Source organism: Cyprinodon tularosa, unplaced genomic scaffold (genome assembly GCF_016077235.1).
Source record: "Cyprinodon tularosa strain WSP-4 unplaced genomic scaffold, ASM1607723v1 ctg531, whole genome shotgun sequence".
Lineage (NCBI taxonomy): Eukaryota > Metazoa > Chordata > Actinopteri > Cyprinodontiformes > Cyprinodontidae > Cyprinodon > Cyprinodon tularosa.
Window position 1 is genome coordinate 32,726 of NW_024039265.1, and position 17,272 is coordinate 49,997.

Genomic DNA, 17,272 nt, shown 5'->3' on the forward strand with positions numbered 1-17,272 from the left:
GTCTACTTTAATTTATAAAATTAGATTTTAAAGTTGTTATTTTCCAGTGAAAACATAACCGAGTATGAACAATGTTAATGTAAAAAGTTGCAAAAGAAGTGGGATATGCTATTCCGTTATGTGTCTGGACTAATTAAATAACAATAGAATTTTATACAAATTAAATAAAACAAGATGATTAACAACTGATGTTAGGGTGCTGATGAAATGGAAACTATTTTCTCCTCCAACTTTTTCTGCTTTTAGAAGATCTGTAATCATAATAGATCATAAAATTGTGGTTTTATTGGGTATTTCATTGTATTTTTCCGCTTTATAATCGGAACTTTCAACTCCCAAATGCAAACTGAATTTTCCGTAATTATATGGAATATGAATCTGCCAGGAGGACTGTGTGGGGAAATAAACAAGTACAACGTGTGAGTAGAGTGCCCACCGTGTACTGAAAACAGAGACCTGCGAACCGCCGTTTAATTTACCGTAGACGTGCTGATGCCAATAAACGGGTCTTACTTTTATGAAGCAAGAGGCGGAGGAGGGAGGCAGAGAGGGAGGCGCAATTTACCGATACTTGGCTGAGTTCTGACGCCAGCACTGAAGTGATGTAAGAGAGGGAGGGAGGGAGGGAGGGAGAAGGGAAGAAGTGCGGAGAGACGGGAGAGAGAGTGACAGAGCTGCTCGGAGCTCTGATCTGCTCCTCATTTTCGGAGACCCAGAGAGGGAGCGAGTCCCCAGCGGGGATCCAATCAGAGGTAGGCTGCTTTTTATCCTCCCGACTCTGAAAACAGGGCTTTAAAAGTACCAGCTAAACAAAACTTATACTTATATTATCTTGTTTAGTTTTGCGTTGTGGCTACAGACTAAAGTACCCTGAAACAGCATCAATGTGTTCGGTCGTTTTGCTCTGTGTGGGTGTCATGTTGTTTAGTTGAAAAAAAACAAAACAAGCAATTAACCAACATGCGCAAAACTACTGAGTTATATAGGCTCAAATAGAAGAATGCTTATTAATTAATGAGCTTTTAGTTATGTGATGTAATCCCGAATTAAATAATTAAGTGTATTTATTTCCCTCCCAGTTTGAGTTTGACTTTAGTGGCTGGATCTCCGGCTTTCAGCACCTTGGACAGAGACACGCCGCAGCTCAGCAGGAGGAGAGCTCGGAGCCCCGGCTTCCCACAGCCCCCTGTCCCCATCGGGACGTGGCGTTCTGTTCTCAGCGCTCTCCAATCCCTCGCAATGGGCTTTAGATTATTCACTGAGTGGAAAAAAAGCTGAGAATGCCCTTGAAGACCATCTGCGTCCAGCTTTTCAAAATGATTTCACAAGAAACTGTGCGAACAGTGCAAGAATCTAATTAATCCTTTTTTATGTTAAACCAAAGTTAAAAAGTGTTTTTTTTTTTGCCTACATAAAGTACTTTAGTGTGTCATTTGCCATGGGGATAAAACACATTCTCTTGCTGCTTATATATCTGGACCCCCTCTGCGTCCTGAGTGCAGCCACGGCTGGTAAAAAGCCCAAACAGGTGCCTAGGAAGGCCCCCAAAGCCACAGTGGTCCCCACGGTCGTTCCTGAGAAGACCCCACAGCCAGCGCCCGCAAGAGACCACGACACCTGCCTTGGCTACTTTGACGTGAGTGGTCAGTATGACAAGATGTTCGAGTGCAACAACACGAACCACCGTTACTGCTGCGGGACTTGCTACCTGCGCTTCTGTTGCGAGTACAAGAAAGACCGACTGGAGCAAAAGCTCTGCAAGAATGACAAGAAGCCACCGTGGGTGCAGACGGTTGCCCCAACGCCCATCCCGACCAGCCAGTATGGAGATATCATGGATCCGACGAACACAGCGGTCTACATCACCTGCGGGGTCATAGCCTTCATCATAGTCCTGGGGGTGTCGGTGAAAGTGGCTTATGACAAAGCTACAGAGCCACCTCAGGAAATGAACATACACAGGTGAGTCTGAGAAATCCATCTTCTTCTTTATCCTTTATTAAGGAATCAGAAACATCACTTTAAACATTTCTTTAATTATAAATCTATCTCCAAGGAGATCAAAGGTCATATTTAATGGAAGACTACATTGGGAATGCACAAATGAGGCTGACGGTTAAACTTTTGATAAGGCGATTGTTATCTGTAGCCACCGCCACATTTCTAAACTCTTGCTGCAGACATTAAATCCCAAAGAAGCAAAAGCCTGAAATAATTAAACAGGAAAAGTAAAAGAGCTGTCACAGGCTGATGGAAGTGTGTGTTGCTGAGGAATTAACGCCTTACCTTCATTTTTCACCCTGCAACTATCTCACACTACCTCAGGTACTTAACTTGTGTGGCAGATAAGTCAGAGCGGTCAGTATTCAAACATCATTCCTCAGCACCCAGCTCTAAATCTCCACCCCCACTGCCTCCGCCCTCTGTCTGATGAGTTCATGGGTGCATCTTGACATGAGCGCTCAACGTGATGAACACTGAGTGGCTGGTTCACGCCTCCTCTCGTATGTTGTGCCGAGATCCAAAAACAACGCTGACACTGAACAGTTTTTATTGGATGCATTATTCAACACCTGAGCAGCCTTTATCCTGTGAATAATGGATAGTGTTAACGTTAAGGGATGCATCAAGGGCGTGCGGCATGCATGCGCTGCTGCACATTCAATAGAGTGCAGGAGAAAGATTGCAGACATGAAAGGGGAAGAGGAGGTGAAGTATTAATTTAAAAGCAAAGGTTACACTGCTCATACATTTGTTGTACAAAAGCTTTGAGCTGCAGCTCTGCAAATGTAATTAGATTTCCTTCTTTTTTCACCCCCTCTATTCCAAAAGCCATGCCAGAACAAGCAAACAAACAGTTTTTTTTAAACTTTCTTTCATCATGATTGCTTCTCTCTCCATTTCCTCCCAGCCCCCACCCCACCCCCCGCCCCCCTTGAGGGCTTCAGCCCTCCATATGCACCTGGTGCTGTCTGAAAAACATCCAAATTCAACCCAATTAGTCGAGATGTGTGCACATCCCGTGTTTATTCCTCTCGCAAATTAACTATCACAACGTCCCCAGTTGTACGGAAAAAGAAAGACAGAAGTAATTTTAGCAGAGCCGTTTTGAAGCACACAAACCTTTATTTATTTTTTTTGTGCTGTGTGTAACAGTTGCTCTTGTGTTGCATTTTCCAGGGCCCTTGCAGATATTCTGAGGCAGCAGGGGCCGATCCCTATTTCCCAATATGACTGTGAGAATTTTGCAGCGATGAACGGCTCACCAAAAGATAACACGCCAGTCAGAACCTCGTCCAAGAACCACTACACCCCTGTACATGCCTCCAAATCCAACCATGGTAAGAGCTAACTCTCCAGATGCATCATTTGCAGCTAGTTTCTGATCTCCAGTTTTATAAAGGTTTGAGTTGCTTTTTAGCAAACTGGATTTTCTGTTCAAGAACATAGACAGGTGAAGTTGGTAATTAGCAAACTAACATTTGGAACTATAAACAGCTCGTTTTATGTGTATTCCCCAGGGAATGTAGATCCTTACCTTAATACTGAGATTTGTAAAAGACTGATCAATTTCAGATCCACCATTTCCAAATGAAGAAAGAGATTAAAAGCGCACAAGGGTATAACAACATATATTCCTGCGTTCTTTTCTGCTTTTTGGGGAGAAATTCACTGATTAGAAAAGATATGAGCTAGAATTTTCAACTGGTTGATCAAGTAGAAAATCATCGGATTCTGGTCATCTGCCGATTTTTTTCAGTGAATTTATACTTTTTTATGGAAATGCTGAAGCTTCCCACAGATAAATCTGGTAATGTGATATAACAGATTTCAGAAGTTTGTACGTGGCCTTCTCATTTCACATCTTTTACTTTAAAGCATGTTTATTGTCTCTTTGTAGTTTATGTGCCTGCATTAGAAACTTTTCTCACCTTTTCAAAAGTTGAATCTCTGACGGAAACATCCTGTAATCATCCGATTAGAGCGAAAGCGAAGCGCGAAGCGAGAGAGCAGCGGAGAGGGGGTGAAGAAAAAGAAGGGGCCCCGTTAGTGGAGATAATGACAGGCTGGCAGGGTAGTGAGGGCTTCGCAGACTCTGACAGGCTGGAAGTGACGAGCTCTCTCACTCAGTCACTGAGTGAGTCGGAGCCAGGCTGCTCGGCGTGATTTAACCTCGCAATTCTGAGAGCAGACAGGGAGCATCAATCGCTAAAATGCCCCCCCCCCCCCCCCCCCCCCCCCTCTGAAAAAAAGAACTCAGTATGGGGAACACACAAGGTCCAGGAAGCCAGTCGTCATAGACGGCGGAGGCGGTAGGTTCTTAGGCGAGGCAGGTGTTATCAGATGAAGAGAGGCAAACACACAGATGGAAAATAATGAGATATTACAAAGCAGCCGGTGAGATGGAAAGAGAAACAGGAATGCGTGAGGCTTCAATGTGCAGAATGAGGAAGACTAGAGGGGCTGATTTTACAGCTGTTAAAGTAAGCCGACTGATGATGATTAGTTTGCATTTTGCAATAAATTCATTCTGCCTCATATTTGACAGTTCCCTGAGATACATGTCTGACATCAATGACAGCTCCAATCTGCTGGTTTGATTGTTTATTTACAATGCAGATTTCCTGTTTAACTAGTTGCAGTGGCAGCTCTGTGATTTCAAAGATTTCCTCTCAGTAGAAAACAATGCATAAACAATCTAAGCATTTTAGATTATTATCAAAATAAAAAACTAATATTCATTCTTTTTTTTTTTCAAAAAGACCCATTAACCACACACCTAAATCTGAATTCTTAAATCAAATGCCACCAATGTCCACCACTCAAACTAAGCAGCACTTAATCCTTACTGGCTGAGCTTGGAGGTATGCAATAGAAAAAGAAACAGCTTACTGTGGTATTGCTGCCCCAGGATTCAGGTTTCCCTGAGTGGTGAGCCCCATTGCTCTACAAATATGCTTCTGATTTCTTTTAAAGCTTTGCTATTCTGTGTAAAGTTCTATAGATTGGATAGATGTAGTTCTCACAGTTGTTGTTGATAAAGATATTGGTTCAGTTTACAGGAAAGATTGTCGTTGAGACAGTTAACTTTTTCAAGGTTGCTTGAGCTTGAGAATCCGCTTCATAAACCTTAAACTCTGTGTTACACCACTGAGACTAATGCTAAGAACTGCTGCTTATGTGGGCAACTTTTCTCTGCTGGTTTTTCTTATGGAAGAGCAGCTATTATGATTGATGATGCAGGTAATGACAACATTTCTGTCCTGCAACAGGAATAAAAATGAACCCAGCCATACAAATGTCAGGTTTGTTTGACATAAAACTCAAATTTGCAAATAGGCTATTATTATTAGCTCATTAATTTCAGAAGTACACTCACATGCACTCTGCAGAGGGAAAAAATCTGTTAATAATGAAACAAAAATGCAACAATGAAAATGGTTTGACCTGGTGCATAACAGCTGGCATGGAATGCAGGATAACCTGAGGCTTTTTGAAGAGAAAGATGGGGAAAATGGATGGCACAATACATTTCTAATGTTAAATCTGTATGTTAAATCTGTTTGTAAGACAAATTAAAGATATTTGCAAACCAAAATCACCTCAGTGTTCCTTACACCCATCCGAGTAAAGAGAAGTCCCGCTATGCTTACAGTATGATAACCTTGAGTAATGGCATCATGGTAGAAATGCTATGAGGTCAAGTGTATGACATTATCCCACTGCTTTTATTAAATAGATGGAAACAACTATTTACCATAAGAAAAACATTACCTCAGAAGCTGTTACAATGTCACTATGTGTGGAAAGCTTTCCTAACAGTTGGCTCTGACTTTATCGGAATGGGAAAGATGGCCGCCACAATGTGCTACAATTTTTAGAAGGTTGGAGGGTTGAGGTGGAGTGGCGGGGGGTTAGATATAATGATATTTACACCCAACTTACTTCCTAACCCGGTTGTGTTTGCTACCTGCTAATCTACAATGCATAATTTAGCTCATTACTTTATCAGTGTAGTTCTAGTTACTGACTTGTTGACTAAATTATCTAAAAGTAGTATTATGTTTTTGTTGTTGGCGTATCTCTGCTAAATCCTGCTTTGTTATGTCAAGAGAGTGTTTTTTGATAATATGCGGCTGTGATTCCTGCTGTACATCAGATTTCCCTGAGGAATCAATAAAATTGAACTTGAACTTAATCTTATAGTTAAGAAACATGCGTTTTTTTGTTATAAAACTCAATGACCAGTGCATTTCTCCTACATTGGTAGCCGTATGCTGAAGCTTAGAGAGGAATAAAAGAGCACCGATAAGACACCTGAGCTGATATCTGGGGTTGATCTGAATATACTAAAACTAGAGCAACAGTAACACTTTAGTGTATTGAAGAAGGTAAATACTTAATGCATCTTGATGCCAGTTTAATGTCTGAATAAGAAGTAGTTTCAAGTCTCTAAATATACACTACAGCATGAAACAGCCTGAAACACTAAGCATGTCAGATGTAGAAAAAAATAACAATGATATGAACATATTCACTCATTTTTATGATAGCGTGTCAATATCAATTTAATTATGATCTAAATTTAAAACTATTTTAATCTTGATTTAGATTAAAATAAAAAAACACTTAAGCACACAGTTAATTCCACACAGATGCCTCCACCACTGCACAAAAAATATATATGAATAATAATAATTGAACTTTATTGATTTCACATTTGAGAAATACTGTATACCTCTGCATTTAACCCATCCCGTCGGGGAGCAGTGGGCTGCCATCGTGGGATTAAGGGTCTTGCTCAGAGACCCAGAGTGGCAGTCTGTGGGAGTGAGGCTTGAACTCAGAACCTCAGGATTCCAAGCTCTGTGCCCTAACCATTAGGCCGCCATTCCCCTACTGTATGTTTTCTCTTTTTAAGAAGCTCGGAGCTTATCTGAGTCTGGCTTTGCTACAAATTTCGAAAAAACAGATTTGGTAACAACGGTTTCCCCTGGATGTCCACATGTGATATCCTCACTGTTTCCAAAAAGTCAGCCAGATGAATATCCATAATACGACCAGTCTACCTCTAGTATGACCCCTATAAACCTACCAAGTCCATTTAATGTATCTGTGAGCCATTCTCTGAGTTTGGTGACCTTCACTTAATAGCCTGACGTCAGATGCTCTGGTAACTGACTCATAACATATTATTTTGACTTGTGATGGCACCTCTCTTTTTGTATGATGGATACGTCACATCGCTTTTATACATCCATAGCTGATAAGCATGTCTACCATTACATCCAGATTTATTATGGGTGCTCTGCCTTTGGACATAACTGTCAAAGTCTTTTGTTTAGGGTGCACTTTAAGCCAGGCTGCATTGTGATGCACAGTAGTTGCCTTGCAGCTTTGAATTCCAGCCTCGGGTCTTTCTGCATGGAGTTTTATTTTTTCTTCACATGGGTAGGTTCTCTTTAGGTACTAAACTCTGACCACTACGTTGATTGGTTGTCTCTAAATTGCCCCTTAGAGGTGTGTGTATATTTGGTTGTATGTCTATATGGACTGACAACCTGTCCAGAGTCTACCCCGCCTTTAGCACATAGAGTGCTGGAGATAGGCAACAGCCCTGACAGATATGAGCCAGAAGATAGATAAATGGTGTACTTCAGCCTTGACCTTTTCATATATTACCCAGGATGTAACTTACACTGTCACAGGTTAGAGAAAATAACAGTGTCCAAACTAAAAATGTTATAGGATTTAAAAAGTCAAACTACAGCATGTGGAAATATTTGATGTGGTCGATTTTTTTATGATGCATCTCAGTCACTCAGTCACAACAACACCAAATAAAATGTTGCATTTTATGAAAAAGGCATCCCCTAACAGTTTTTAGAACATTATAAAAAAAAGGATGTCAGAGCAAAATGTCTTTTTCTCTGACAGTTACGACAGAGCTGGATTTACATCTCAGCACCTGATACAGCCTGTGTGGCATTTCCAGTTGGTTTGTGCAACATGGCAGCGGTCAAATGCTTGGATTGGAGTTTTCTTATACAGCTCTTCTGTGACTACGCAATTATTCACGTAGTTTCATCGTCCGTTCAGTTGCCACATTAGTCTCTTCCTAATATTCTCCAGGCAGCCTTGGACAGGGAGCTGCATGTGGCAGGCTGCCTTTTGGTCAACCTTGCCTGTATTTATAGTCAGTAAAGGTCAGGCATCGCCGAATTCATCTATCTGTGGCTTTGCTTGGCCCGGGGAATTCTGCCTGCTTGCGACAGCTAACAGCAATTCCAACCCCCCACCCACCCACCCCATGTCAGAGATCCCAGCAGTCCTGACAGGGCATGGACATGAAAGGCAGTGACAGCACAGGCGAGAGTGCGCCTAATGTGTGCATAATAATTTGAAGCCCCACTGTACACACTTGCTCTCATAGAAAATGCATATTCATGTGCGGCTAAATGGGCATTTGGCACACAGAGAAGAGGCGGGCCTCTTAAGAAGAGAGGGTCCTCAGATGGAGTCATCACTGATGAGTTTGGCACTTCACATCCAGAGGCTTTTTTCGAGACGCTTTTAAATCAGGTGGAGAGAACTCATAAAGCAAGTGGCTAAAGGGCCCAGGAGGATCCAATCGGCTTCTGTTTGGAGCTGGAATAACAACCATTTTTCCTTTGATCGTCACTATGTGATGATGCTTTGTCGCTCTTAGCGGTAATCACATCCTTACCAAAGTATTTTCTTTTCTTTCTTGTCCTCAGGATTTTTTGAAGGCTCACATCTAAAAATATGGGCTGTTTTTTTTATTTTATTTAATCCAAGGTCTTGTGTGACATAGTACCCTTAGCGACACACTTCCTTGCATTTTTCACAACTAGAAATTCCTTTCAAAAACTAGGCCTTTTAGAAAAAAAAAAAAAAAAGACTGTAGACAGCATAATACGATACCAGTCTGCAAAGTGCAGCTATTTTTATTCAAATCCCCTCTGCTTTGTTTTCAGGCTCAGATCCTGTTTTAGGTCAGAGTTTAAACACAGAGCACCCTGCAGCCACAACAAGAAGCAGACCTTGAGAGGGAGGAGCAGATAACTTAGCAGTGGTTTCCCCTTTGGTTAAAGTAAACAATAACCACTCACTGAGTAATGCTGTTTAGCTCACGGCTCTCCTCAGATGAAGTAGATTTATTTGCAGCAATGTGCAGATGTAGATTTGCTTTTATTTTTTTCCATTTAAAAAAATCTAAACCAAAAAAACAACAACAACAAAAAAAAAATACAGTGCTTGGTTTCCTCTCTGACATTTTCCTAATGCACAGAATGATGAAATATGGTTTCCAGGTAGCGCTTACAGTCGCTGTTCTCCTCTGTCTTGCTTTGCTTAACGACAAGAAAAGGAAAACAATCACTCTCGTTGAGCAGTTCGGCAAAAAAAAGGCAAATTGGATTATGAGTTATGAGGCTATGTTCCCTGCATCACAAGTATAAGAGTAAGCAGAATCACAATGTTAGAGTGCGTACCCCCATGGCTGCTGAGAGCTGTCTATATCTGCCTCAGTACCAACGGTGTGCAGCACCCTGGGGTTTGGAGGGGTCAGTTAATTTTGTTTGAGGTAGGAAAACTTTGCAGCTTAAAGGTCAGCTGTGGACAATGAGAGGTCTTCATGACTGAATAATCATTTCAGCTGTTTAAGTTACTTTGACATGCCCTTCAGATCATTTTAAAGCAACACAGTTCTTCCTTACAGTGCCTTCCAACACAATGTTCAGCCCTTGAATGTTTTCAAATGCAACTACAAATTAATATGTATTTTATAAGAGCTGTATGTGATAGGCCAACATAAAATATTGTATGATAATGATGAAGGAAAGAAAAAGATCTATAGTTGAAGTATATTTTGCAAATGAAAATCAGAAGATTGTGCCATCCAGAGCCATATATCTAAATGTCTTTTGGGGTATGTCTCTACAGGCTTTGTACAAATAAGGACTGACATTTAATATAATATAATGCATAGACTGCAAGTACTACCAATGATATAATTTAATAGGGGGTTATTTTTTTATGATTAAGATGAACAGAATAAGTGTCACCTTGAGCTGGAGAGCTCACAGTTATGCAAATTTCTCAAGGGAAATTAATTTGGTATAAAACATCAAACTTCAACTCTTAGGGCAGTTTGTAAACTTTGGGAGTTTTCTCCTCATGGATGATACTTACTGCTACAATCAATGCAAAGGGATAACCCTACTTTTATCTGCTGTTATTCTCTTAACCTCTCAAAACCCTCGCTGGCGAACCGTTTCAAAGCATTTACAACTAACATTTCAGAACGCATGAAAATTACACGGGTAAATGTTTACCAATATAGACTTGTTAGACATTGTTGGAAAGCTTAGATTCTCCAAAATTCAACCACCAAGTTCATTTATGGACACAGTGAGAACTAACGCACAATTAAAGCTACAGTGTGTAACTTTTAGCGACATCTAACGTCCAGACTGCAGACTGCAGCAACATGCACCGCGTCTCCCCCCCAACAGTACGGCGAGCGTTACGGGACAAAATGTCTTCCACGACGTCCGCATCACCTACCTTCTCAAGTGATGAGGTTTGTTTACATAGATAGTTTTACAGATAGTATTTCATTAGTCTGTGTAGGGTATAGATTTCATGTAGACTTAAGATAATAAATATACCCGTTATTTTTTCTACATCGTTGTGACATTTTGGCGATCTCGCAATCGCTAGTTTGTTGGCTCTGCGCTGCTGTAGCGCAAAGATGTCTGCCTCCATGGCTGCGAGACCCGCTCCTATGTAATTATAAATAACGAATTCTAAGGCAAAGCAAATATTAAGGTTAAGAGGCTGAGCTCGTAGATGATGATAAATAACATAGTTATGTATAATATATTACATTTCTGACTGTATATCCCTGTAATTATTACACACTGTAGCTTTAACACAGATATAGCAGCATGTCAAAATGTAAACATGACAAAGCAGCCACAACAACATACCTTGGAAGGCATCCAGAAGCCGTTTTAATTGTTTGTTGTCAATTGTTTATACTCCATTCGTCCATAAGGCTCCACAGATTAAAAGTAATCCAGCATATTCATAATAAAAACATTCCATGATGAGAAAATTGCCAAATAACCTCTGGTTTTTGTGCAACATTTTAACATGTCTGAAAGATCAGGAAAACTATTAGAAATTCCTGAGGCTGTTTTTAAATTGTGTGAAAAAAAAAGTTTTTTAAATCCAAGAAAGTCATGCTGGAATTTAAGGTTATGTTTGATGATGTTAAGTTCCAAAATCAGTCGAAAAACAATCTAGAAATGAGTAAACATTTCTTAAAACTAGCTTATACAGTAGTAGCCATTCAAGATTTTCCCACTTTCCTTGATGGGCCCTTGGCTGATCCTTGGCTGGCCCCCTACAATTCCTTTTTAAACATCAATCTTTGTGCTAAAATATTCTTTTTGTCATGATTTGTTGACATTAAGATATAAAGAAAGGCATCATCTCCTGGTCAGACCCTGTAATTCAGTGAAAGGGTGGAGTCAGAGTAAAAAGTTATGCATGTCCAGGAGAAGGCCAGTGGCTGGAAGTTGGAGGGGATTTTGCTGGAAGCTGCAGGGAAGTGGGCTGCCATTCCGCTGCTGTTTGACTGGGAAGGGCCATTTTGAATGAATGTTACTTTTTGCCCTTCATTTGAATAGAAAAAGAAGATGATATGATGATGGAATGAGTCATTTTACCTTTAAAAAAGATAATTATACATCATTCACTTGAATGAGAAAAAATAGGGACATGAAAGTGTGCATGAAAAATAGCAAAAATAGACAAGATATACAGTATCTTCTAGAAGTCAGCTTCCAAACCTGTATGAGACGAGAGGAACAGAAAACAGAGAACACAACAGACAAACAAAGGAAACATTAAAAAAAATAAAAAAAAATTCAAGAGCAGTGGGTATCCCTTAGATATCAATCGAAGGCAAAACCTATGGTGATTACACAACATCATTCAGGGCGGTGCAAACCAGAGAAGGGAAAGATGAGAGCACCCGTAGCATGACCCCAGAGGGGCCAAACTCCAAAGGACACAATCCCTGAGGGTCCCAACCTCAGAGGCCATAGTGTCAAGGTCCCACGGGGCAGCAGCAGTGAGCCCATGGGCTCCGCCGGTGGCCAGGGGTCCGAGGTCTGGGTTGTACCTCCCCCTAATGGGGACCCCACAGGCCCAGACGGCCCAGAAGGCCTAGGCCTGGCATGGCTGCAACCAGGAATGAGACAGCACCCAATGAGGTACCCAGCCCCGAACCTAGAGAATCATCAGCATGCCAGCAGACACGGGCACCTCTCCTTGGCGGGGAGCATAAGAAGGGGAAGGAGGCAAGACCTGTTCATACCTGGGGACTAAGATGATCCAGTAGATGGGAGTAGAGGCAAACAATCAACCTGGAAAATAGACAAAGACAAAAAATCCCATTCATCCAGTTACATTCACACAATCCCACCCTTACTCCCATATGTACATATACAAGCACTCAACTGAGAAGCACACAGGGACAGACACTAAACATATTCTTACACTCCACATATATCCTATTCTCCCAAGTCTAGGGGCCAATCCCCTTAAGGGCAACAGGCCCACAGACCCAGGAGGAGATCCCTGACCCCCCAGTGTGGGAAGGTGACAGGCAGGTTGAGCTGGGGCTGTGATCAGGGGGCTGAGATCAGACCCCACTAAAGGGAGGAGAGCAGCAGTGTAGCCCAGGTCTAGCCCCAGACCCACCCCCATGAGGGACACCGTTCCAGGCTGTGACAGGCTTAAATGCAAAGTGATTCACTTACATGCCCAGTTTAATAAAATAAAAATGAAACAAAAAAACAGTTTTGCAGTGACTACATTTTTTTGTGCAGTGTTTAAATATTAATTTCAGTTGTATCATTATACTTTGTTTTCCAAACAAAAATTTGGGAGATTTACACTTCTATATACCCTGACAATACATGAACAGCCAATAATTAGTCTTTTAATATTATATTCCCAGAGTTCTCTTGTCCTGCTTCATATGTGCAATATCACCACCCCCTTCTTCTTCCCACAACTTTCTCGCCAATTAATCGTGCTTTAACATCTCCACTGTGCTGACTGTGACCTCTTCAGCTCCTGATTGGCCAGATGATCTTCAACCCAGCATTATAACTATCATCTCCGTGCTGACTCCATCAGCATATTTAATTGAGGCTACTCCCAGAGTGCACCTGTGTTAAACCCCAGCATCTCAAAGACCCAAGCTAATTGTCGTCTGGCGTTCATCTCGTTATTACCCCTTATTATGCAGATGGACCTTTGGCCCTGTGAGTGAATACATGTCCGTGAGAAGTGGGCTTCAGGTGCAAACACAGGGATTTATCAGCACCTCTTTGCAGTATATGGTTAATCATGAACTAAAGTGGACTTACTGTAATACACCGTCATTAACACAAGAGGGCATGAGTTGGATTAACAGAGAAATCATTTAAGTTTTTTGTTAAAATGAAATAAAAATACATCTGAAATCTTCTTAGAGTAAGGGACAAAGTCTACATAACTGAAGATTTTTGTCCATCCTAACAGCATCCAAAGTTTCCCTCTGATATTCCTCTTAAAAATATATTGAAATTCTCTCCACCTTGCTGTGATAAGACACCATGCCCAGTTTCAGCAACCCAGAAACTCTTTCAGATCCATTAAAGATGTAGTTTTATAAATGTTCAAATCTATCTTCTCCTGGAGGTAATTCAGAAGTGTAAGTGTCTATTAAAGACTGATTAAAGAATTATTACCTTAGGAATTCTCAGCCTCCCCTAGCTATGGTCTAGCAGGCATATGAATTCACGATTTTCTTTCTTTTTGTACCAGAGACAATAAATTCATAATGTGTGGCAATTGCCCTAAAGGCTCTTCAGCCACCTCAACTTAATGAGCTGAAGATGGGAGCGGGTTGACTGAACGACGGGGCTGACTGCTCTTGAGGGGGTCTTTCAGATTGAGGGGTTGTCACATTTGGTTGCAGGGAGGCCAATCAGTGACAAAGGTGACAAAGGGAAAGCACAATAGCATGTGTTTGTGTCAGACACAAAATTGCTTGTATGATTGAATGGGAAAAATAACCCCAGCAGATACTCTATCTGCAGCCATAAAAGCAATGTGCTGAGAGGTGTGATTGAGTTCAAAGTGCATTGGTATGTGGGCGGTGAAAACATATTGCTTTTTTTTTTTCCAGTCTGTAACAGTCCACAATGCTTGTCTGTATGGTTCACATATCTGCCATTCCTCCTTTATTTGTGTCAAATAAAAATGACACCATGGAGAAATTCTCCTTTTTTTGATATCTTTGAACAGGTAAAAAAGTGGAAAGAGTCAAATATTTGACAGTTTTCAACAGGTCTCTGGTAAAAAAAACTTGAACTGTTAAAGCTGCTTTCTCAGTCTCCACAAACATTGCTACGTTCAATAATTACGTGGAACGATGGGTTTAATATCCTGGTTTATATTAAAATGGTAGAGATGATGTTCAAAGTTGCATTTATTACAGATCTGGGGTGAAGAAGAATAAAACTGCTGCTATAAATGAATGAAGCTTCATTGTAAAGCATTTTTGTCTTATTGCTATCAACTGAAAAGTTAGTTCATGCTCATTTTTTTGCTTCCCTAATTCAATAAAATGACCCCTTGACATAGATTAATGTCCTTTGATGTACTGATCAGTTCAGTGTAAATTAGAAATTGTAAAATGACGACATGGGAATGGAATGCATTACCAGCACCCATTCCAGCTAACCCAGTCTAACTATGGTGACAGGCTTTTGTGGAAATTGGTATGAGATACTTTTAGTCATCACCTTCTCACCTGAAAAGTATTTTTACTCTTAAAACTTTATAATGCACTGATTAAAAAAAGCTGTTAATTCTGATTATCTGTGAATCTTAGTGATTCTAAAGTAATTGTGATAAGCCCATTGTCTCTTCCAGTGGGTATAACACGTTCACTAATGTTCAGTCCCACTACTATTCACCTAATTAAAGCTACAGTGTGTAATTTTCAGCGACATCTAGCGGTCAGACTACAGACCGCAGCAACATGAACATCTCCCCCCCACCGCTTCTCCCCCCCAACAGTACGGCGAGCGTTACGGGACAAAATTTCTTCTACGACGTCCACATCACCTACCCTCTCAAGTGATGAGGTTTGTTTACATAGATAATTTTACAGATAGTATTTCTTTAGTCTGTGTAGGGTATAGATTTCATGTAGACTTAAGATAATAAATATACCCGTTATTTTTTCTACATCGTTGTGACGTCTTGGTGAGCTGCTTTGCATGGTGATATAAACAGACGAAGTAATTGTAGTCATTAGTTTAACAGCGAGATTGTGTTCGCTGGAAGAATATATATCCCCCGTTTACAGAGTCCAAGTCATTTTGGTGGCACGGGGGTTACAACGCGAGGGAGAGGACGAGGGCGAAGGCAGGGAGGCTGTGCAGCTAGGGCCAGGCGAGAGAGGGGAGCCAGCGGGGTGAGAGCAGAGGAGGAAAGGCTTGAAGATCTCCAAAGGAGCCGGAGAGAAGTAACCGAGGTATATATCCAGAAAATTATTTTACAGAAAATTACTGAATCATTACCTGTGAAACGTCAGGGACGTTGCTGAATAAGTATACTGGAGAGTAACAGCATCATCACGCAGCATGTTATTGTTTTAGACAGGTCTGAGCATCCTGTACTCCAAAAACTGCAGTGATATTAGACAATTGTGTGTGTAGGATTAATTACCTGTCCAAGAGAAAACTGGCAACTTGAGCGTCACTTTGAAAACCTTTTTCCTCCATCAGTGACTTCCATCGTGTAAATGCCGTGCCAATGTTGATCCGTGTTTTTTGCCGTTTCTTGTCACGCTTGCGTTTATTCTCGTCGTGTTTCCGCTTCTTAGATGACGGGGGTTCGGTGTCCGCCGCTTTTCATTGTGATACAGAGTAGGCATGATCCTCCATTCGTCTGATGTTTGGCCACACAGTGCCAAACAGTTTGCAAAGTCACTCACGCCTGCCGCCTTGTTCACCTTTCTTGTTACTGAGGCGCAGTATACCTGCTTCTTCTTCTTCTTTGGTTTCAGGCAGACTAAACGCTTCTCAGGCATAATACTGCCATCTACTGTTCAGTACCGTCTCAGTTAATCTCTCTCAACTTGCCGTAGTTATTTTTGAGCGTCATGGGAGATCTCGCAATCGCTAGTTTGTTGCCTCTGCGCTTGCCGTAGCGCAAAGATGTCAGCCTCCATGGGTGCGAGACCCGCTCCTATGTAATTATAAATAACGAATTCTAAGGCAACGCAAATATTATGGTTAAAAGGCTGAGCTCATAGGTGATAATAAATAACATAGTTATGTATAATATATTAAATTTCTGACTTTATATGCCTGTAATTATTACACACTGTAGCTTTAAGCAAACACTGAAATAGTGAAAATAGTTACTTGTTATAAAGCCAATATATCATGAATAAGAAAAGCTTCCTTGAAATGGAAGTGACATCAATCAGTGACCAAGCTTGTGTTATGTTCATCTATGTTGGTAACAGTGTGCATCATCCAATTTTTCTAATGTGTATTCAGGACACCAAATTATACGACAGTGATCTTCTTTTAGTCTGATAAAATGAAATAAAAGATATATTGAAAAGAAAACATATCGCTTTCAAATAGTTTTATTCCACCATCTCAGGTGGTCCTGTGGTTGTATCTTCTTCAGCTTCCAGTGTTTATGAGGTTTCATTTTTTAATTTATTAAAAAAAATACCTTGAAACAGAAGCTTATTTGCAACTTTTTTTTACAGGAAACTGATCATTAAAAGATTCGTCGAACCTCATTCAAGAACAAGTTTTCTTGACTGATTCTAACACTGAAAATGCAACTATAGTTTGGTATTTTCTCTTATTTTAAGATTATCTATCTGCTTTTATCTTTTGTGTACGTGTCTCTGTCTGAATGCTTCTCCATGATTACGTGTGGTGGTTTGGCATGCATGACCAGGTCTCCACTATGGAAAAGAAAGCATCCGGAGCAGTGGAGGCGGCGACCTACACAACTTCATCTCGTCTGGCTTTGTGACGCTTGGTCGAGGCCATCAGAAAGGTAAAGCAGCACCTTTTTTTTTATTTTCTCCTTTTACTCCTTCTTTTCTTCCATGCCGGTGATCTCCACTCATCTACCAGCACTGCGC

General features: G+C 40.9%; 1 protein-coding gene across 14 annotated transcripts in view; it reads left to right on the top strand.

Moving 5' to 3' along the window:
* The first annotated feature begins 640 nt into the window (after positions 1–640).
* LOC119796030 (protein shisa-6-like) overlaps positions 641–17,272 on the top strand; it is a 109,575-nt gene continuing 92,943 nt past the window's right edge. For all 14 annotated transcript variants that reach the window (XM_038304339.1, XM_038304340.1, XM_038304345.1 and 11 more), the window contains exons 1-4: positions 641–752; positions 1,080–1,962; positions 3,181–3,341; positions 17,083–17,184. In XM_038304339.1, the coding sequence (XP_038160267.1) occupies positions 1,439–1,962; positions 3,181–3,341; positions 17,083–17,184 (787 nt within the window). In that variant the 5' untranslated portion in view covers positions 641–752; positions 1,080–1,438. The remainder of the gene's footprint in view (positions 753–1,079; positions 1,963–3,180; positions 3,342–17,082; positions 17,185–17,272) is intronic.